Consider the following 22,760-nt stretch of genomic DNA (forward strand, 5'->3'; position numbering starts at 1 on the left):
TGGCTTCTGTGGGTCCCTTGGCCTGGAATGCTCCTGACACACACATTTTTGGTACCAGGCAAAATTTTACTTTTTCTAAAAGGTCCAGCTGAGAGAGTTCCCCTTGTGGTGCAGCAGGTTAAGGATCTGGTGTTGTCATTTCTATGCCTTGGATTGCTTCTATGGTGTGGGTTCGATCCCTGGCCTGGGAACTTCCACAAGCCTCAGGTGAGGCCAAAAATATATAAGTAAATAAAAGGTTCAGGGCTGAAACTCTGTGAAGAGGTCCTGCCTTGCCAAGTCAGAACCATACCTCCCTGCCTAGACCCATCTGAGTGTGGGGCCCAGTCTCTCTTTAGACCAGAACTTGGTGGGCTATGGCTGGGGCCTTCTCCATCCTGACTGCTGTGTGAGAACAGAGCTAAATCCTGGCAAAAAGAAACGGGAGTTCCCATAGTGGCTCAGTGGAAACAAATCTAATATCCATGAGGACGTGGGTTCGATCTCTGGCCTTGCTCAGTGGGTTAAGGATCTGGCATTGCCATGAGCTGTGGTGTCGGTTGCAGATGTGGTTTGGATCTGGCATGGCTGTGGCATAGCAGGCTGGCAGCTGCAGCTCTGATTAGCCCCCTAGCCTGGGAATGTCCATGTGCCGTGGATGTGGCCCTAAAAAGCAAAAAAAAAAAAAAAGCATCCGGTGTTGGCACTGCTGTGGCTCTGGTTACAGCTGTGGTGTGGGTTTAGCCCCTGGCCTGGAAACTTCTGCATGCTGCAGGTGTGGCCAAAAAAAAAAAAAAAAAAAAAAAAAAAGAAAGAAAAACAGACAAACCAACTCAGATGCCCAGGATGTCCAGGGTGATTCAATGGCCTAGCCTTGGGAGACGAATTTCAGACCATACAGAAGGCAGCCTCCTGATAGGCACTGAGAGTTTCTACTGCCGGGTTCCCTGCTTCTCCTTGTCCTCCTCCCTAGACTTTGCCAGGAAGGGTGTAGTAAGTAGAATAACGACCCCCAAAGATGTCTGCATCCTAATCCCCGGAGCCTGTAAATATGCTGCCTTACGGGCAAAAGGGAGTTAAGGGCATAGATGGCATTAAGGTTGCTAATCAGCGGAGTTTAAGTGGGGAGATGATCCTGGATTATCCTGGTGAATTCACCGTAATCGCACAGGTCCTTGAAAAATGCAAGAGGGAAGCAGAAGCAAGTCAGAGGGAAAAGCCACTAGGGAAGACTGGTCTGAGTTATGCGACACTGCTGGCTTTGAAGATGGAGGAAGAGGGCCGAGAGTCGAAGAAGGGGGGTGGTCTCTGGAAGCTGGTGCTGACACCGTGATTTTAGCTCAGTGAGACTCAGCTCAGACTTCTAACCTACAGAACTTTAGGAAAATGAATTTTGTTTGTTCTTTAAGCTGCTAAATTTATGATAATTTGTTATAGCAACAATAGGAAACTCAAACACAGGGTCACCCACATGCTTCATTGCCTGAATCAGTTACATCTGCCTAATGACTTTCCAGACCACAGATGGGAACCAAACAACCTTGAGCTCAGCCTGGGCTCTGACCCTCAAAGGCCGTGTTGGCCTTGAGCCAGTCCTGGCTTCTTATCTGTGCTCTGGGGCAGTGCTGCCTCGCCAGGAACACATATTGAGTTAAGAAAGGGAGAGCAAATGGTTGTAGAGGGCTTATCTTGGCAAGGGCTGGTACCTCGTACCCTGTGGGTGGTTGCTGTCCTGGATGCAGTTGGCAAGGCCCTTCTTACACGGCTGAGTTACTGGAGAAGCAACAAGTGGCTTCCTGTCCCCTGGTTTATGATGGTCCCTCTCTACCCTCCCTCCCAGGGCTGATCACTGTCTACCTCCCGGTCTACAGGTCTGCTGCTGATCCTTTCTTGGGAACCATGGTGACGTCAGCTGCATCCACAGGGGGCTGTTCTGTGATCCTCCCTGCAGTCCTGTCCAGGGTTCCTGCTACACAGCACCAGAGAGGCCAGGTACACAGAAGCAGGTCTGCAACCAGCTAGACCTGAACTATGTCTTCCTCCTAATTTTTTTTTTTTAATTGTCTTTATAAGGCTGCACCAGAGGCATATGGAGGTTCCTGGGTTAGGGGTCGAATCGGAGCTGTAGCTGCCGGCCTACACACAGCAACGCTGGATCCTTAACCCACTGAGCAAGGCCAGGGATGGAACCTGCGTTCTCATGGATACTAGTTAGATTCGTTTCCGCTGAGCCACATCAGGAAATCCTTCCTCCTAATTTACAGCCCAAGAAGCAAGTCACAAGGGTAAGAGTGAGCAGAGCTGGTACTAAAACCTTCTCTGGAACCCTGGCTCCTTGTCCCAGGTTTTAAAAATATGCACTATTATATTTATCCAATAATAAAATGGTATAGAAAGACAATGTATTTTAAAAATCTACCTTTACAGTCCTTGTAAGAAATTAGGAAAAATATGAAGAAAAAAATCATCCCAATTCTTCCACCCAAGAACGCTCTTGGAGCTCTAGTTTTTTGCCTTCAAATTCCAAGATTTCCAGCTTTGCCTCCTCAGCTGCTCTAGCTTTGGTTCCAGCCGCGGCCCCGCGCATCTCTGCCCCTGGGGCTAAGAGGCAGCCGCTCAGCGGCCTGGGGAAAGTTGCCCAACCGGACATACCTGTTCGTGCCACTCGTCACCTTCCCAGGGCCGCTTGGGACCCGCGGCTCTCAGGAACTGGGGACAGGGTGGGGCCGCTTGACCCCTGGGGAGCTGCGCTCGGCTCTGTACCGAGGGGCGGAGGGGGGCCGGGGTCGCGCGCGGGAGGCGCCTCGGCCCAGGAAGTTGGCGGTGGCTGGGCCAATCCCGAAAGAGCGCACGGCTGCCGGCGACCCTCCGAGAGCAGGGCTTGCGTGCGGCTCGACCCACGCAGGCCCAGGCGGGGCGCGCACGTGTGTATAGGAGTGTGCGGGCCCCTCCGGCGGCCGGGACTACAAGTTCCAGGGTGCCCAGCGGCGCGCCCGGGTTTTCTGGCCGCGCGGCTCGCTGGCTCCCGAGCAGGTCGCCGCGGGCTGGCACGAGCCACCCGGTCCCCGTGTAAATAAGGGAGAGACTCTCCTAGCACCGTAAATAGAGTCCAAGTGGGCGGGGAGCCGCCCTGCGCCGCCCGCTCATGTCTCTGCAGAGCCGAGTGTCCGGCCGCCTGGCACAGCTGCGCGCGGCGGGGCAGCTGCTCGGCGCCCCGCGCCCCTGGCCCGGCCCCTCAGCGGGTGCCACGCGGACCCGCAGCAGTGCGTGCGGTCCCCCGGCGTCCCTGGGCGCGTACGACTCCGGCGCGCGGACCCCAGCGGGAGTTGGGGCTGGGGGGGCGGCAGCAGTGGGGCGGAGAGCCGGGGTGCGCACCTGGGCCCCCCTGGCCATGGCGGCGAAGGTGGACCTGAGCACCTCCACCGACTGGAAGGAGGCAAAATGTAAGTGTAAGCAGGAGGGGGGCGAGGGCCGAGGGCAGCCCTACTTGGGCCTTCACCGGCTGGACGGCACCCCACCAGCAGCCTCGTCCACCCCAGAGACCTGGGGAAGTTAAGACCCCCTGTCCCCTGGTAGGGACACCCCCCCTTCACAGCCACGCCCCCCATGTGCCCAGTGCCTTGAACCACCTAGCACCAGACCAGGTCTAGGTCCCCAGTCGAGGGGTGTGTGAGGAGGGTGGCCTCCCCTCGCTGGGATGGGTCACACGGCACCTGCGGAGATCATCGAGGGCCTGCTGCCTACTCTGTTGTGCAGGAGGGAAACTGAGGCTCAGTGCCTGAACCCAGGAGCCCAAGGTCACTCGGAGTTTGCTTCAGATCTGAAAGAAGGCTCTGAACTCCCCAGGCTTTGCAAAGTACGGTTTCTCAAGTGATGGCATTTTAGGCAGAGTGGCAGGGAATGGGCAGAGGGAACAGCTCTGGGGCTGGTGTCCCACCTGGTGGGATCAGATGGCCAAGAGGAGGGGCCTCTCTGTGCAGGCGGGATCCCCCCCATCGCTACCCTGGGAGCCTGCCTCTCTGGGCACGTGGTCTGGTGCCCTTTTGCCCTTATCGCTGGCCTCTGGCCACTTGTGAGCAGTTTCTGTCTCATTCCTGGGGAGCACAGGGCAGAGGAGCTGGAGGGCATGGCAGAGATAGTGCATTTTGTCTGAGAACAGTGACACCCCCTCCCGCCCACCCCCAGGAATCAAGCCATTTCCTCCTGCTCAGGGGCAGGGCATGAGTCCTGGTGGGCATGAGGCCCAGGGCTGGACTCTGGGCCTGGACCGAACAGGGAAGGCAAAGCAACCTGACCTGCGGAGCCGCAAATAGCCCCAGCTGCCCCTGCCCTTCAGGGCCTGCTCCCTGGGCTCTTGTGACCATTCCCGGCTGGATCCCCTTTCAAAAGGGCAGGGACGGCAGCTCATTGGCTGGGCCCATGTGGTGGAGTGGGTTTCAGCCAATGGGGCTGGGAAGGCAGGCCTGGGGCGGGGTGTGGTTGGGGGCCAGCAGACGGCGTCCTCTCGGGATTGGAGGTGGAGTTCAAGATGACTTGCCCCTGTCAGGAACAGCGGCACCCTCCCGGGGATCTTAAAGCGCCGGCAGGAGGCACTTGACTTTGCTCTTGGAGCGCAAGGAGTGTTTGTCACGCCCCCAGCTCTGGCCCCAGAACACCCTGGTGGGGAGTAGGGGGTTTGCCCCGCAGGGATCCCCACTTTCCCTTCTTTTCAGAGAACGGCAGCTCAGGGTGGTAGGAAAGAGAGCTGGGGCAGCTGGGGACCCAGGCACCGTTCCTTCTAGGACCCAGCTCCCCGCCCCCTCCCAATCGTTGGTGCCGCCCCAAACTTCCAGACCCCATGCAGCTGACAGGCCAGCCATTCCCAGCTGTTGGGCTTGCCATTCATTGAGTCCATTTTTATCAAGTGCTTTCTATGTAACCAGCACTGCCATGGTGCTGGGGAGACAGGCAGGGGCCCTGCCCTCCCAGAGCTTAGGGAGAAGGGACTGCAGAGGATGTGACCAAGGCAACCAGACAATGCCAGGTAGAGGTCAATGCAGTGGAGAAGCCATGGCGGATGGGGCTGGCCGAATCCAGTGTCCAGCCAGGGGGCGGTGTGAGGCGGGTGGGCTTGCCTCAGGAGCGCCGGCAGCCCTTAGATGGTAGCTTGTGGGAGTGAGACACAGAGAGATCTCTGTGTTTTAGTGGCGTCTTGCTGCATAATAACAAATTACTGGACATTTAGCAGCTTAAAACAGTAAACATTTATCTCAGAGTCTCTGAGGTCTAGAACTGGGTCTAGAACTGGGAGCTTAGGTCAGGCTGTGGATTTCTCAGGAGGTCGGTGGAGATTTGGGTGGGGCTGGAGTGAGCCCTTCCCAGATGGCCCGGTCAAGTGAAATGGCTGTTGGGGAGTTCCTGTCGTGGCGCAGTGGTTAACGAATCCGACTAGGAACCATGAGGTTGCGGGTTCGGTCCCTGCCCTTGCTCAGTGGGTTAACGATCCGGCGTTGCCGTGAGCTGTGGTGTAGGTTGCAGACGCGGCTCGGATCCTGCATTGCTGTGCCTCTGGCGTAGGCCAGTGGCTACAGCTCCGATTCGACCCCTAGCCTGGGAACCTCCATATGCCGCGGGAGCGGCCCAAAGAAATAGCAACAACAACAACAAAAGACAAAAAGACAAAAAAAAAAAAAAAAAAAAAAAAAGAAATGGCTGATTGGCTGAAGGCCTCGGTTCTTCACCTCAGGGCCTCTCCCCAGGCTGCTTGAGTGTCCTCGCGACATGGCACCTGGCTTCCCCCAAGCACGTGACCCAAGAGAGGGAAGGTGAGGAGACCAGGCCTGAAGCCACAGTGCCTTTTTGTGGCTTTGGTGCCAAGTCCACACTGTCTCTTCTGCTTTATCTTTTGTTTATTTAGAATCAAGTCACAGAGTCCAGTCTACATTCAAGGGGAGGGAAATTAGCTTCCACCTTTGGAAGGGCAGAGAATCAAAGAATTTGGGGCATAATTTAAAAACCCACAAGAGGGGGCTGCCTCAGCTGGGCTCTGCCTCTGATTGGGATCTGAGCTTTGAGCTTTGAAGACCCGCACACTTTTTCTTCATTACATTTCGGTTTACATGTTCAGCTGAGTTGTACAGTGAGATTCATCAAGTGCACAGACTTTGAGTGAACAGTGTACTCGTACCTGAGTATCCAGCTGTGCAACCTCTGGGTAGAACATTGCCATTGCCCCAGAGGTTCCTTTGAGCCCTTTTCCAATCAATACCTTACAGCTAATCACTCTTCTACCTGTTCATTTCCTTTCTTCTTGAGCTTCGTATCACCAAGGCATACAGTGTGTCCAGTTCCTTTTACTAAATATCTTGTGTGATTTGTCCACATGATTGGGTGCGACATTTTCTCTTTTTCTTGCTGCGTAATATTCCGTAGTGTGGATACACCACAGTTTGTGTGCCCATTCTCTTGTTGATGGGCAGTTGGCTTCCAGTTCAGGCCTGTTGGGAATACAGCTGCTCTGAATATCCTTGTACATGTCTTTGATGGACATGTGCTCACCTTTCTCTGGCGGATATACCTACATAGGCCTCTAAAGACCCATCCGTGCCTGAGATGATTCTCTCTAGCACATGGTAACCAAACTCACGAGAGCCATGCATAGTTCAGAGGGTTCAGGTGTGGTTCATGGTGGGGAAATACAATAGCAGTGGGTCTGGAACTCACAAGCACCTGGGCAGGGCCTCCTCTCCCTGAGGAAAGCCGTGTGGAAGCCAAATCATAGCCTTAAGTTTGCTCAGCAGCATGTGTTCTCAATTGAGTGATTTTGGAAGCGGATCCTGCTGGCCTGGGCAGGCTGGGAAGCTTCCCTGCTGGGTACACCTACCTGCCGAGGATCCCTTCCCTGGGCTGTTGCTCGGTATTTCAGTCCATATGCACAAGGCAGGGAGTCTCAGCTCGTGGCCCAGTGAGCCCTCTGGACAGGTGGCCAAATTCTGCCTGGCTTCTGCGTATTCCTTTTTTTTCACCTTCAAGCTGATTGCCCACTTCTCTGGACCCATTCCCCCACTAGGTAAGTAAATAGCATCAGACTGGATCTTCCTGGCTAGTAGACAGTCTTTTTTTTTTTTTTCTTTTTAGGGCCACACCCTTGGCATATGGAGGTTCCCAGGCTAGGGGTCGAATTAGGGCTGCAGCTGCCAGCCCACGCCACAGCCACAGCAACACCAGATCAAGCCATGTCTTCGACCTACACCACAGCTCGCAGCAACACCGGATCCTTAACCCACTGAGCAAGGCCAGGGATTGAACCTGCGTCCTCATGGATAGTAGTGGGATTCGTTTTCCGCTGAGCCACGAAGGGAACTCCCAGGAGACGTTCAGTCTTTTTAAGAGACCTCTGTAATATCTGATTTCACTGGCCAGGGGTTCATTTCTCTAATTTAATCCTCTCGGTGCTGGGGCACCTCCTTCCCCCCGAGGTTTTGCCTTTTCATCAGAAGACTGCTGTAAGGCAGTTAGGTCCAAGGGGACTTAAGGTCAGGCCCAGGGGTTTCTGGTGGTTTTGTCACCACAGGTGTGTCTTCCAAAGAGCACAGAACCTCCTTCTGACCTGCAGGGGGGTAGAGCTGTGTGCTGAAAAAAGAACAGGCATCGGTGCCATCAGACATGGCTTGCCCGGCACCACTGCTTCCCCGCACCCTGAGCCTCAGTTCCCCCATCTGTAAAATGGGACCAACAACCCCTGACTTGTAGGTTATGCTGGGATCACGTCAGAAACCCTTTTGTCCACAGTAGCCAAAGGGTCCCGGTGGCCCCCTTCCTTGTCGCCCCTCAGGCCGGTCTTCTGTCTCTGCCGTTCTGGCCATGAGGACATTGGGCTCATGTAAACTTGTCTCCCTCATGGTCTCAAATGCTGGAGCCCTGACTCGTGTGTCTAGAGCCCTGTTCCTCTCTCCCTGGTGGCTCAGTCTAGGGTTGACACCTTCCAGCCTGTTTGCACGGGGCAGAGCGAGGACTAATTTCAACTCCCGTGGGATTTCATGCAGATGAGATGGTTTATCTGATTCGATCTCTGAACAGGGAAATTTTCCAGACACACCTGGGAATTGGGGGGTGGTTCTGCCACCTGTCCTCTGGGGAAGCAGCCTTTGCACTTCCTGCTGCGGCCACGGGCCTGGGGAGGGCAGGAAGGCTCCGAGACTCCTGGTGCCCTCTCCCCATTCCTCGCCTCCTCCCTGCTCTGGGGAGGGGGTGAGCCCAGGTGACTAATGCCGCTGTCGCCCCTGCCGCCGCCGCGTTCCCAGAGCCCAGCCGTTATCAGCCGGGCCCACCTGCTCCAGAAGAGGAGCCTCCCTCCGCGCCGGCCCGCGCTCACCTTTCTGAAGCCTTTCTTGCCAGGTGCCATAAAGACACTTCTTAAAACACATCATTGAATTCCCGTTCACCCGCCGCACTTTATGGTTCTGGCGCAGCCCGCTTCCTCCAGCGCGGCTTTTGTGCCCTGGAACCACTGAAAGCTTCGTCTGGGGTCAGGCCTCCCCATCAAAATTTACTGCAAACATCTTTTTACAGCACCTGTCTCACTGAGCTGTGAAATACTCTCAACTCTCCAAAAAAGAAAGAAAATTAAAACGTATGTTGTACATCTTTTTAAGAAAAATAAAACTCACTTGTGCTTTAAGTCTGCACCTGTCCTTCTGGCAGAGGGAGAAGCGCATGTTATAAATGCGGGGGCATGTGCCTAGCTTAAGGGTCCTGCTTCTCCTCTTCCCCGCCTGGGGGCAGCCCCCCTGGCAGATGAAGCTGAGGCCGTGAAGACACTTGGTTCCAGCTGGCTTCTTCCCCATGAATCGGAGACTCGTGCAGCGTGGAGCTCCTTAGGGGCCAGCCAGGCCGCAGCCTCACACACCAGCCTCGAGAGGTGTGCCCTGGGGGACAACAGACCAGAAGGGCAGGCTGACAGGTATCATTTCTGGTCATCTTCCTTTGCCGTCTGGGAAGCAGAGCCGTCTTTCGGTGTTTACTGGGGAGAGGGCTGTGCGGGCTTGGGGTCACTCGGGCCAGGCCCTGGTACCGGGGAGGGCAGTGCAGGAGAGCTCCTCGGGCTGCATCCTGCCCGGGCTTCCTTTCACCTGCCTGTGGCCAGGGCGGATTGCTGTGCTTCTTCTGTAAAGCAGGTGGTGTCTACTGGGCACCTGAGCCATCTCTGGGCGTCCCAGACTAGCTCCAAGGGGCGTCTGGGATATGCTTCAGCCAGAGAGACTCGGCTCATGGGAGTCCTCTGGGGTCAGTCTGGGGCCTGGCAGGCCAGTCCCTGCAGGGTCCCAGCAGGGCCTTTTGCTCTGGCCGCAGGTCCAGCTGACTGTGAGTATCCGCCAGGGCCTTGGAGCAAGGATGTCAAGGTTGTGCGAGACAACAAATATGGGTGCCCATGACAGTCCCCAAACTCCTCTACCTTCTTTACCCCAAGTTGGAAAAATACCGTTTGCCCTCTCAGATTTTGTCTTGTTTTCATTCACTCTTTCTAGGCCTTCTTATTTCAGTCCCAGGGAGGAGCGAGCAGATCTGATGTGTATATTGCTCTTGACAGCTTCCTCTGTGTTTTCACGGCCACCTTCTCATTCATAGTGAGCTTGGGTGCCAGCTAAAGGCTGCCTTGCCCCTGTTCTAGAGATGAGAAGATTGAGGCTGAGAGGGTGGGCGCCTTACTCACGAACATGATCTTTGGGGGTCATGATCCCAAACCTAGTGGGACCAGGGAGTGAGAACGGAACCAGACCCACAGCAGCGGCCCGGCCCTGAGCCAGCGCGTGCCTCAGACAGGCTGGCAGAGCTGCCACGGCCTTGCTTTTGCTCTCCGGCCCAGCTGTTCTAGATTTCTCTCCATTTGCTCACACAAATGCTGTCTCATATGTCAGAGCTTCTGCACACACTGTTCCCTCTGCCAAGGAGATACCTCTTCTCTTAGCAAACTTGCCCTCGACCTTCAGGTCTCAGCTCCTTGGTTCATTGATTCATCCCGCAGCTGCCTGGACACACTCACCTATGCCTTATGCGGTGCCAGGTGTTGGGAACCCGACATAAACACGACACATCCCTGGATGGCCAAGGTCGAGTAAGGAGTAAGGCACAGGTGGTCGTGGAGGAGATGCTCTGGGAGGGGAGGGTGGTGAGGAGGGGACTGCAGCAGAAGACCAGGCAGGAGGCATGGCAGACAGAGGCCCTCAGGCAGGGCACGGAGGCTTGGCTATTGGGGGAACTGAAAGCCGAGGGGTAGGCGGCAGAGTGAAATACAGGGGTGGGGTGGGGGTGGGGGTGGGGGGGTAGTTGAGAGAGAGGCAGGCTCTCACACAAGCCTGGGTGAGGACTTGAAGTTTGAACTGAGTGTTACACAGAAAGATGGCCTATTCCTAAGATCTCTGGGCTCCTGGGTTAGAAATAGACCACAGGGAGTTCCTGTCGTGGTGCAGCAGAAACGAATCCGATTTGGAACCATGAGGTTGCAGGTTCGATCCCTGGCCCCGCTCAGTGGGTTAAGGATCCGGCATTGCTGTGAACTGTGGTGTAAGTTGCAGATGAGGTTTGGATCTGGCATTGCTGTGGCTGTGGTGTAGCGGACGAGGTTTGGATCTGGCGTTGCTGTGGCTGCGGTTTAGGCTGGCAGCTATAGCTCAGATTAGACCCTAGCCTGGGTACCTCCATACACTGCAGGTTCAGCCCTAAAAACCAAAAAAAAAAAAGAGACCACAGGATGGACACAGAGTCAGCTGGGAGTGGGGGCTTCCGGAGGGGTCTAGGAGCCATCAGTGATGGAGGTGTGGCCTGGTGGGGGTAAGCAGAAGGCCTGGATTCCATGGTGTTGTGAGGGTGAGTCTAACAGCCTGCTGATGGCGGGAAAGGGGTGGGAGAGACAGGAAAGACCCCTGCTTTGCAGTTCCAGCAAAGTCTGGGCCATTCACTGAGAAGGAGTAAGGGTGTAGGACTCAGAAGTTCAGTTTGGCACAGGGAGAATTTGGGGGTGAGAGCAGGCTGCAGGCTTTGGGGAGCAGATGCTCAGAGGAGATGAGGGGCTGGAGGTGCAGCCTCAGGATCCTGAACATAAGGAAGGTTTTCACACACATGGAACTGGGGTGAAAACCCAGGCAGAGGGTGTAGATTAAGGGGGGGTTTCTGGGGGGAAGAGGGGTTGGGGGTGCTGAGCTTACAAGGGAGGCCACAGGAACAAGTGGCTGGTGTGGCGCCTCTGACCTTGGCCTTGATGGAAAAGTGGGGCTGGGTGGGGGGAGCCTGGGAGGAGGAAGTGTAGACAGCGGAGAAGGGTGGCAGAGGAGCAAGGGAGGGTTTCGTTTTAAAAGACACGGGGGTGTTTGGGGGCAGAAAGGACAGTCTGGTGGCAGGGGAGCCGCAGGAGTGAGTCCCTGGGAAGGCAGGCCGGGTGGTCTCGGTTGGGAGGAAGGACCTTCGTGCCTAGTGACCTGAGGGAGGGAGGACGAGGTGTGGGCAGGAATGTGTCAGTGGTTCCTGGCTCGGTGGGAAGAGGAGGCGGGGTCTGATGGCTGGATGGCTGGAAGGACGAATGGAGGAGGCTGCAGAGGGGGGCACCCATTTCCAAAGCAGCAGCTGGAGTGGCCACCTGGGGGGGGTAAGGATTTAGGGGGAGCCTCTGCCTGGTTGATGGGATTTTTCTCCAGCAATTTGCAGCTCCTGGGGCAGACCAGAGAATTGGGGTACCCCCTCCAAGAAGCTAGTCTGGCCTCCCCTCTGCTCTGTTAGGCCTGGGACCCCACCCTGCCTCCCAGGCTTGGTGCATGGTGGATGCTTAATAGATGTTTGTTAACTGACTGATCTGTATTCAACCTGCCAGGGAGAGGCAGGGCCTGGATGGAGCCCTGCCTGTTCTTTGCTTGGTGGTACCGCCTGCAGTGTACTCTGCTTGGTGCCTCCCTAAGACTGTTTTGCTTCTCGTTTAACAAGTGGGAGTTTTCTGTTACCTTCATGTTACAGGAGAAGACAAGCAAGGCTTGGAGAAGCACTTCGGTCCCTTCAAGTACCCACACCCTCCCCCCCATCCGCTCACCCCCAACGCACAAAGAAAGGAGCATTTATTTAAGTAGGAGACCTTGGCCTGTTTCTCAGATCATGGGGCACACAGACCCTTGAGAAGGGGGCAGGGAAGTGGGAAATGCGAACATCCAGGGACAGAGGGGACTGTCCATGCTCAGAGGAGGCCATCCTCAGAGGATACCCTTGGCCTCTAAGAGAGAGTGAGAACGGCATTGCTGCAGGGGCGGTGGACAGGATTCTTTTTTTTTTTTTTTTTTTTTTGTCTTTTGAGGGCCACCCCTGCAGCATATAGAGGTTCCCAGGCTGGAGGTCTAATCGGAGCTACAGCCGCTGGCCTACACCACAGCCACAGCAACGCCAGATCTGGGCCTCATCTGCAACTTACACTCTGGCAACGCCAGATCCTTAACCCACTGAATGAAGCCAGGGATCGAACCTGCGACCTCATGGTTCCTAGTCAGATTCGTTACCACTGCACCACAATGGGGAACCCCAGGATTCTTAATCTATATCTGGTTGGAGCATATTTAATCTGATTCGGGTGCCCCTGGGCCCAGGTCAGTCCTTAATGGGCCTTGGCGGCTCTGCATTTGGCCCTGCGCCTCTCAGCATCATTCTCCCTGTGCTTGCTGCTGCCTCCCACCCCCTGGATTTCACCCACCCAGGGCCTGGAACATGCCATTTCTCCGTCATGGCTGTCCCCACCCCTCTCCCCAGGCTCAACTAAGCCCCAAGGAGGAGGTTCTGGTTACCTCCTATCCCAACCCCCCCGACGTCCTTTCCTCCGTACCTCTTGGAATTGCTTACTTGGTTGTGTGGAGCCTGATCAGCCTCCGTCTCTCCTGCTGGATTCTAACTTCATGAGGGCAGGACCATGTCTGCTGGGGTTGTAGCCTAGCACTGCCTGCAGAACCTGTGCATGGTAGGTGTTTGTGGAAGCAGGTAGGAAGGGTGCCAGAGACTGTGGTTCTGTCTTGAGCTGGAGTTGAAGCAGATTGGGGTGTAACCAGCCTTTGATAGTAATTCACCAGTGTTGAGCCAAACTGTTACCTGGGCCATCCTGGGCTCCTCAGGCGTCCTTGAGCAACAGAGGGCTGGATGAGCTGACCTTGACAGGGCAAAGGCACGCGTGGGGGACCCACCTGTCTGTTGAACACCTGCCCCTTCCCCCAGAAGCCTCCAGCAGGCAAACCCTACCTTTCCCACCGCCCCCTCTAATTGCCCTCCCCTCTCTGCACTTTTTCTGACGTGTTTTGAGTTCCTTGACCCCCCTCCCAGTGGTTCCTGGAGGCTGCTCCATTCTGGCAGTGGAGGTCGAGGGACCAGGGCTGGGCTGAGAGCCTGGCTGCGCAGGTTGTCTCAGGCCAGCAGGGGGAGCTCACGAGCCACAAGCCGCTCAGGCCTCTGGGCTGTTCGGCCCCCCAACCCCACGCAGATGGGGGCGCTTGGCTTCCCGCTCACCAGCTTCATGACTCCTGATAGCTTCCTAACCTCCCTGAGCTCCTTTCCTCCTCTGTGAAAGGGGACCACTGCAGCCACTGCCTTGATTCATGTTAGGGGAGGCCCCAGCTGGGCATCCGTCTGTGGGGAGCCCTCTGCCAGGGCTGGGGGGTGTCGCAAGTGGGCACCAGATCTCTTTGTTCTTTGCTCTTTGAGGAGGACAGTTGTCCTGGTTTGCTGTGTCCCGCTGCCAACAAATAATGACAATGACAATGTAACTGGTTCAGTGCCGTCAAACTGCCTTAACATGTATGAGCAAGCTTGAAATTATTCTGCAAGGGCCATCTTAGTCCCCATTCTGTAAGTGAAGATATTAGGGACCCAGAGGGGTGGACGCAACTGGAAAGTGGCAGAGTTGGATTCTGAGCTCAGGTCTGTGGTGCCCGAGATGGCCTTCTCCTCCGTGGGCCTCGGTTTCCCCTCCTAACAAAGAGGCCACGGCAGCATCTTCTTTTTTTTTTTTTTTTTTAATCTTTTTAGGGCAGCACCCACGGCATATGGAGGCTCCCAGGCTAGGGGTCGAATCAGAGCTACAGCTGCTGGCCTACATGACAGCCACAGCAACACGGGATCTGAGCTGAGTCTGTGACCTACACCACAGCTCACGGCAACGCCAGATCCTTAACCGGCTGAGCGAGGCCAGGGATCGAACCTGCGTCTTTATGGATGCTAGTCCGATTTGTTTCCGCTGAGCCACGATGGGACCTTCAGGGAGGGATCTTCTAGCCCCTCTGCCCGCACCTCCTCCTGTGGGAAGGATGTGTGTGCCTGTGGGAAGGATGGCCGTGCAGAGCGGGTTTGCATCCTTGGGGGAGGGGGAGCATCCCCTGGAGGGCAGGAGACCTGTGGGTGGCGGGGAAGCCCCCTGGGCTGCTCCCTCCCTGCCCCCCTGACTTTCCTTCTCTCCCCACCCCCCCACCCCCCGCCCCCCTGCAGCCTTTCTGAAGGGCCTGAGTGACAAGCAGCGGGAGGAACATTACTTCTGCCGGGACTTCATCAGGCTAAAGAAGATCCCGACTTGGAAGGAGACGGCGAAAGGTAGGCTCTGCACTGGAGGGGGGGGTCCCAGCTGGCCGGCTGGGGGGTGGCCCCTTCAGACCCATGTCTTGGGAGAACCATACAGACAAGGCCCAGAAGAGTGGCAGCGTTTATGAGTGCTTGGCTGTGTGCGGGGCACTTTGCAGTGTCACTTCACTTCAAGATTAACACAGCCTGAGGCAGGCGGGGCTTTCATCTCCATTACATGGTTGGGAAACTGAGCCCAGACCCAGCTTGATCCCTTGGAGCTGGGATTGGCTGCTGTGATGCAGCGGCTTGCAGCGTGGCGTCCTGGTGAGCGCCTGGGCCCTGCAAATCACCGGCCTGCTAACCTTCCCAGGGCTCAGTCACCCCAAGTGTAAACTGGGGGTGATGGTAACACTGTGCCTGTGGGTAGCGTTGTTGTGGGGGTTCAAGGAAACGGGTGTGGGCTGCACACAGTAGGTGCTCACCGGCGCGGGCTCTCATCACTGCATCACCAGTCCCCGCCTGGCGGCTGCTCTGGAAGTAGAAGGCAGTTTGGGGAGACACACCCGGCCTGTGGCCCCTAGTGGGTCTCTCTGCAGTGGGGGCCTCTGCTTGTTCCAGGGATAACGGCGAAGGTGGAGGAGCCCAAGTATAAGAAGGACAAGCAGCTCAACGAGAAGATCTCCCTGTTCCGAGGCGACATCACCAAACTGGAGGTGGACGCCATCGTCAACGCCGGTGAGTGGGGGCTTCTGGCTGGCCACGTCGTCGCCATGCCAGGCGTGGGTGATGCCACCTGGCTCCAGTGAGGCTCAGGCGGCTGGATGAGGGTGGCCTGCTGGCGCCGTGGGAGCTCAGTGTGTTGGCCACGTGGACTCCTCTCCCTTTGAAACTGTGACCCGCTGTGTTGAGGGCACCTTGGCCAAGCTGCCTTGAAGCTCTGCGGCCCATTAGCGGCCAGGAGGGGAGAGAGCTCAGTTGGAGTTGCGCCGGGCTGTACTGCCAGGAAGGCAGAGGCCAGAATGGGGTGGCTGACCTTGGGGGCTGCAGTTGCTCTGATCGCTGCTTTCCTTCCTCAGCCTCCGGCCCACCCTGCCCACCTTGGGACTGGGGCAGGTGAGGCAACGTGTCCTGGAGCGTGTCTGGGGAAGGGTGGGGGGCGAGGCCCCTGCACCCATGCTCAGCTTCCTGTGGGTGGCAGCGGCTCTTGCTGGCTTGGCAGTTTATTGTGATGCGTTGCGGAGCCTGCTGTTTTTGTCCCCCTCTCTGGGGGGAGGGAGGAAGGTGGCTGCTCTCCTCCCTGGCGGTGATTGTCTGGCCAAGATCAGGCGTGTGGGGTCAAGGGGCAGTCCAGTCCACCAGGTGCATAGGTGGTTCATGGAGCAAGGGCAAGTGGGGGCTGGATTCTGCCCACTGTGGCTGCCAAGCATCACGGAGAAGAGCCTCCTTCTTAGAGAATGGCTTGCAGACCTGGGAAGACCCTCTTATCTTGGGCTTTGACTCACGGGCAAAGCCCACTAGGTTGGCCTCTCCCCAACTGTGCAGTCTCAGGCCCCCGCAGGAGCATCTCGAATCGCCTGTCTCACCCTTGAACTTAGAGCCATTGTCTGATCCCAGTGTCGGCCAGGGTGCGGCACGGCCGAGTGATTCGGTCTTGGGTGCTCAGCTGTTCTTGCTAAGGGATTGGGCTCGAGAGACCTGGAGAGAGGTGGCCACTCTGGGCCTGCTGGTCTGTGACCTGGTTTGCACTTCTGGAGTGACATTGCTCTGTGTCTCCCCACTGATGGTTGCAGAACTGTGCGGCCACATGGGCGTCCCTTCCCCCTCCATTGCCTGTTTCAGGGCACAGGCGACTCTTCACGGGAAGGCAGCAGTTCTGACTCAGAGCAGGGGGAGGTGGATCACCTTAGGGTCTCCTGGAGCTTCTCCTGATGTGTTTCTCTTGGGCCACTAGGATGTGGGTGGCAGTGAGGTCAGGCTAGGTTGGCAGATGTCCTAGTGGCCCAGGATAGAGGGGTCTTCTTGCTGCCTGCACCCCAGAGGGGCTGGCCTGAGCTGGAGGGACCAAGCCTCGGGGCCCTGGCTGAAGGGACAGTGCCACAAGCCTGTGAGGCTGTCCTACCCAGTGTCCCTGGCCCTGTCGGTCACTGGCAAGGGTGTGGGAGGCCCTGCTGGTACTTTTCTTGCTGAGCTTCAAAGTGGTCAGAGGGAAAAGTGGGACATCTTAGCAGTTCCTTCCCAGCCAGGTAGGTGGTTGGCGGCCAGGAGGGAGGGTGTGGGGACCGAGGCAGGGTGTCGGCGAGATGCAGATGGAACGGGGTGGGGGCTCTGGAAGCTGCTCGTGGGGCTGTGGGCATGATTAATGGCTCTTCGTAAGTGCCCTTGTGCCTGGCCCGACTCCGAGTACAGCGGCTCTGTCAGCCTCTCACGCTCTCAGTAAAGCACTTCCTGGCTGCGTTTGATCTGCTGGGACTGGGGGGTGGTAGTGTTTGCTGCGTCTCTCTGGGGCCTCCCCTTCTGCATGTACTTGCCTGGGCTTCTGTTTTCCTCCTTGCACGATGGAGATGGTGAAAAGCCACCCACTGGGTAGTTGGAGATATTAGGAGCTTATGCTCATGAAATGTGGTGCTTACACAGTGCCTGGCATCTGCCCTCAGCACCTGCCGCTGTTACCGGTGCTGGAATTGATGCCACCGTCGTCACTCTGGATATTGACCTTGGCCCAGGGATGCCAAGGAATGCTGGGCACCTCCCACAAATGAGCAGCTTACACCTTGCTGTGCCTGCCTCAGTTTACCCAATACCCCTTGGTGTGTTTTCCTGGAATCTCCTTTCTAGAAAGAGTCATAACAGGGAGGACCCCGAACCCAGTTGGAGCCCCAGAGGATGGCTGAAGTGGCCCTGGATGTGGGCCTCCCACCAGAGCTTGCATCCTCTCTAGACCCTTCCCCCAGGAGTGCATGGCCTCGCTCAGGGTTTGGGTGGCCTTGGCACTGATCAGACGTCCATGGTCTGTGATAGCTTTGGCACCTCCAGCCTCCTCCCTGCCCAGCAGGGGCGGGGGGGAAATCCCACTGCCTCCCACCAGGGGGCAGCAGAGATCACCGTTCCCGAGCCCAGCAGGGCCCGTAAATCAGCCTGTTTATTAGCAGAATAAAAGTCGTGGCATCACAGGGCTTTTCAGGGCTGCATAAATCTGGTTTGTGCCTCATGAAACCCATATGTGCTTAATTCATATGTAAAGTTTCAAGCGGGAAGAGAATACGTGTCCATTAAATTCTATTTGACTTGATTATAATCATTAGCCGTGAATAATTGCTTCTCTGCGCCGACCACGGAGCCACCACCACAGGCAAAAGGAGTGAGCAATTATCTCGGGGTGGGAATTTTTAAAATTTTATTTCTGAAGCCAAGGGCAGTGTTGGCTCCACAGGGGTTGGTGGCCCGAGGAGAGCGGTGTGGGTTGGACAGGGCTGGGGGCTTGAGGTCCAGGGCTGTGGAGCTTCTGGATTTTCTCGGGGCAAGGGGTATCTTTTTGTCCCTGAGGCCAGCTGGAGGGTGGTAGGGATGATTCCATCCCCGCCTGGGCCTCGCTCCAGCTGCAGGGACTGTGGAGGCGGAGGCCTGAGGGGGAAGGGAAGGGCCTGTGAGAGAAAGGGGCCCACCTCCTCAGAATCCCCTCCATCCTGAAGCGCCTGAGCCTGGGGCGTCTCCAGCCCTGTGGGTGCTCTTCCTGTCCCCAGAGGGCCCTGGGGATCCTTAGAGAGGACAGGGACCGGATGGCCTCCCTGCCTGCCTTCCTCACTCCTCCCCCACCCACAGAGTGACTTTGGAAAATCAGACTCTGTTTCCCAACTGTTCCCCTGGCATTTGAAGTCCAGGACTGGTTTTTACCCCACGCCGTTGGCATTTGAGATGTGACTGGCATGTACGAGGCATGCCTGTGCCTGTGATGGTGGACGTGTGTAGGGTGATGGGCATTAGGTGGTATGTGGAGGTGAGAGGAGAAGGGTATAGGCTTGGCTGGTAGCAGGGCTTGAGGTCACAGGGGACAGGAACAACCCCCCACCACCACCTCCCAGGTGTCGGGCAGGCCTCCCTGGGCCCTCCTCGGTCTTGCCCCAGTGGCTGCTGGCCGAGGCCACTTGCTCGGGCAGAGCCTGGAGAGGCTCAGGCTCCCGCCATCTGTGCCGGCCACAGCTCCTGCCCACGAGGGTACAGTGCATCCATCTTAATTAAATTGGGCTGCCATGCTGGCGAAATAAGCCAGGGAGCCCCTGCAGGCCCCCGTTCTGGAGCAGGAGAATCTCAGGAGCAGTGCCTGCCTGTCCAACTTGGCCCCTGGTCCCCAGGATGTGCCGGGGAGAACCATGCCTGGCATCTCTTCCAGAGAAAGCTCAAGTCTTGGGGGCTCTACCCAGGGGTCTCGTCAACTCCTGGAGTGTTTGTCTTCTCTTTGCCACAGGGTGGAGGGAGGCGGCCCGGGTGAGGCAGCGTGACCTTGACTGGGTCCTTTCCGTGTCCTTGAGGTTCCCAGTTTCCCAGGCCTATGCCTGTGGGCCCCTAGTTCCTGACAGACAGCTGAGTCCCAGGCAGGAAATGTCCCGGTACAAAGAAAGACCCCCCCTTCTCAGCCACTTCAGGGTCCGCCTGCCACCTTTGGCCTTCAGGGCACAATGGGGCAGAGCATGGAGGAGTGTGACGCTTTCTGCAAAGACAGGCAGACTCTTTCACTGTAAAGCTGTCCCAGGCCAGCGAGTCAGGGCCCTGGGCACAGAGGCCAGGAGCTGGGTTGGAATCCCAGCCTTCCCTCTGGCTGTGCTGTGGCCTCAGCCAGGCCTCTGCAAGCCTCTGTTTTCCTGTCTGAAAAATGGAGCATCGTTGCCCGCCCCCAGCCCCCAGCCCCCAGCCCTGGGGTGGGTGTGAGGAGGATGGGAGTTCAGGTCCGTTGGGTGCTGGGTCAGGGCCTGGCTCCTGAGGAGCCCCCAGCAAATTAGTATTGGAAAATCAGCATGAGAGCCACTAAGTGGAATATAATGTGACAAAGCACTGGAAGCAGGTCTGAACAAAGCACCACGCGGCGCCTCAGGGACCAATTAATTCTGCAAGGAGGTGGCGGAGGCGAGACAGGTCGGGGGAGCCTTTGAGGGGCCCAGGCGAGCAGGCCAGGCCATCAGAATGGGTGGGAAAAGCCACGTTTCACAGCGACACGCCGGCCTCACTGGGAGTTTTTTAAGCTGCTGATTTATTTAAAATAAGGCATGAAGTGGCGCTCTGTCTCCTTAAGTCTTGGGGCTTTGATTTCTGAAAATCTGCCAGCTGCTTTGTTCCCCCTCCTCCCCACAGCCCTCGGAAGCCCTTTGCTGCCTCCTTCCGCTGCCTGGGGGGCCCAGAGGAGGCTGGCTCCTGGCTGTCCCTGGGCCACAGCTCCGAGTGGGTGATTTAGAGACCGCCTCCATGGACTCGCAAGTGGGGGGGGCGGCGAGGGACACCGACTGCCTTGTGGGAAGTGATCTGACGCTAAACTGTCGTCGTAAATCGCTTTATCTGTCACTTCAGATTTAAATGTGTTTGCTGAGGCTTGCCGGCCAGGCCTCCTCAGCCCTCTCCTCCTGCAGCAACCTCTCTGCAGTGGGCAGGGAGCGGGGCCGGGAATCTGCGAGCCGGGGACAACTCACTGGCCCCTGCGCCCTGGGGAGCAGGGTGAGACCCTCTCCCTGCTGACCACTTGGCCACCCCTGCAAGGCAGGCAGGACTGCCATCCCCATTTCCAGTGATGAGACTGGAGGTTCAGAGAAAGTGGCAGCATGCCCCAGCTTGGCCAGTGGCTGAGTCGGAATTCAAACTCAAGCGTGGCCTTTTGCTCGTTCAGCAAACGTAGCTGGCAGCCCTGTTGCACACCAAGCGTCAGGGTAGGTCCTGGGCTACGAAAGACTCAATCTCAAGTCTCAGATGCAGAGTGAAACCTGTGGATGGAGAGGGACCGCAGCACATGGGAGGGCTGGGAGTCACACCTGTGGGCAATCTGGGAGGCTGCCTGGAGGAGGCGGTGCTTGAGCTGCAAAGTGGGGAGCTGAGTGAGAAGCTGGACAAGGGCATTCTAGGGGAGAGGGGGAGAGCACTCACAGGGAGGGGTGAGGTGGTGGGACTGTGAGGGGCTTGGAATGAGCCAGGATGGGTCCTGAGCTGAGGGTCTCCCTCTAGGCCTAGGTGGTATTCACACCCCTTGCTACCTCTCCTGGCCTCCTGGAGTTGCTATATCAGCCCCACAGTGTCAATGAGAAACTGAGGTTCAGAGACTTGAAGCAACTTGCCTCAGGCCACACAGCTAAACAGAAGTGGCACACAAAGAGGGGGAGGTTTGCCAGACATCAGAGCCTCCAGGAGACTCCCCCCCTCTTATTTTTAGGGCCACACTTGTGCCATACAGAGGTTCCCAGGTTAGGGGTCGAATTAGAGCTGTAGCTGATGACCTACACCACAGCCACAGCAACTCCAGATCCCAGCCGCAACTGCGACCTACACCACAGCTCACGGCAATGCCGGATCCTCAACCCACTGAGTGAGGCCAGGGATCGAACCTGCGTCCTCATGGATACTAGTTGGATTCATTTCCACTGAGCCACACCCCCCCCCTTTAAAAGAGTAGGTGGGAATACTTTCTCTTTGTTCCCTTTTATGGTTTAAAATTTGGGGGTCCCCAGAGTGGGTTTGTTGTCACCTGTCCTCACTGCAGGGAAACGGAAGTGGGGTGGGGGTTGGGCATGGTGGTGGTCAGTGCAGAAAAGATGGCTCCAGGTTCCTGGACCTATGACACCTCTGGGGGGCGCTCCAGATCCTGTGACTGCTCAGTGGTCCTGTGCCCCAGTCCCTGCCCCCAGTGCCCTACATGGAGCCCTGCTTCTGGACTGGGGGCAGCCTGATATGGCATGTGCCCTCCGGGCCAGGGCTGCCCCCACACTGAACATTTAGCCCCATTTCCGAGGCACGTACGGGACCACGGTGCTGGGTAAAAGGCCAAGCCAGGCATCAAACCCCCATCTTTGAACCTGGGGTTTGAGAGGGACATCATCAGAGTTGCTTTTTCAGAGGCTCCCCCTGGGTCTAGTCTGGGGGTGGGGGCAGAGTGGATTAGGAGGCCAAAAGGACGGCCTGGGTCCAGGTGGCCCCCTCCCCCCACTGGAAAGCCCCGGACCCCAGAGCCAGGGCCAAGGCCTCATTTCCAGCACTACAGGAGGAGGGCGGCTCATTTCCACAAGGTCGAGAGCGGTTACATAAATTCATAAATGATGGAGCCCTCCTGAATTATTGAGATTCCCTCGAGGGCTTTCAGGGCTCGGTCCAGTGAGCCGAGCTCTGGCCAATGGGCGGGACTCGAGCGTCCTGGAAGGTCCTTCCACCCCCAAGGTCTTCCGCCAAGTCTCCCTTTATTAACCAGATCCTTCCTGCCCTTCCATATTAACGTGACGGTGGGCCAGGGACCCATGACCCTTTGTCCTGAAACTCAGTGCCATGTTTGTTGAATGAATGAGTGATCGGATGCCCTTGGGAGTTGGCCAGACAGTGGGAGGGACTGGATAAAGCAGTGATTCCCCTCGGGGTCCCCTCCTCGCACCCCAGCCCAGACCCCACGCAGCCCCTCTTGGTTGCAAGGGACTATAACATCGTGCAGAAGAGACCCTGGAAGACTGTGGTGCAGGAGGGCCGCTTGTGAGGTTCCTGGCTCGGTATGAGGCTCGGTGACCCATGACGGCCCCCAAGGTGTTTGCGGTCATGGAGGGGAGACAGGGGAGCAGCGGAAGCCCAGGGAGGAACGGTGATCTGCTCAGGCTCCCACAGCAGGGAAGTGACAAAGCAGGCCTTCCTGACTCTCAGCACTGGGCTTTTTTTCTCCCCCTCACAGCAGACACGTGATCAGGGAGCGCCGGACGGGCTCTGATGCCCCCTGCCTCCTGCTGAGGGGCCCCGAGCACCCTCCATCCGGCTCCTGCCGTCCTTGAGGCTGTCTGGCCGCAGCGCCCGCACCTGTGCACTGGCCTGTGTCCCTGACGTGCTCTCCACCCCGAGCACTGAGCTGAGGAGGCCGGAGCTTGTGGGAATGTGTGTGTTTTGAAATTAATGGGGACCATGAAATTGGCCAAGCATGAAAAGGGCTGGATCTGCAGCCCTTGGCGCTCTCTCCCAGAGTGAGCGGCCAGCGCCTTGGCAAAGGGCTGCGCAGCCGGCTTCAGGCC

At 57.2% G+C, this 22,760-nt stretch overlaps 1 protein-coding gene across 2 annotated transcripts in view; it reads left to right on the top strand.

Annotated features, from left to right (window-relative positions):
* The first annotated feature begins 2,895 nt into the window (after nt 1-2,895).
* Nucleotides 2,896-22,760, top strand: part of MACROD1 (mono-ADP ribosylhydrolase 1) — a 149,456-nt gene continuing 129,591 nt past the window's right edge. The window contains exons 1-3 of one of the 2 annotated variants that reach the window (XM_085009397.1): nt 2,896-3,422; nt 14,458-14,559; nt 15,148-15,264. In XM_085009397.1, coding sequence (XP_084865523.1) covers nt 3,125-3,422; nt 14,458-14,559; nt 15,148-15,264 — 517 coding nt within the window. In that variant the 5' untranslated portion in view covers nt 2,896-3,124. 2 annotated transcript variants of the gene reach the window in all.

The sequence above is a fragment of the Sus scrofa genome, chromosome 2 (assembly GCF_054392235.1).
Source record: "Sus scrofa isolate SSC_HxYL_T2T_F1_AM1 chromosome 2, Sscrofa_HxYL_maternal_Yorkshire_Landrace_v2.0, whole genome shotgun sequence".
Lineage (NCBI taxonomy): Eukaryota > Metazoa > Chordata > Mammalia > Artiodactyla > Suidae > Sus > Sus scrofa.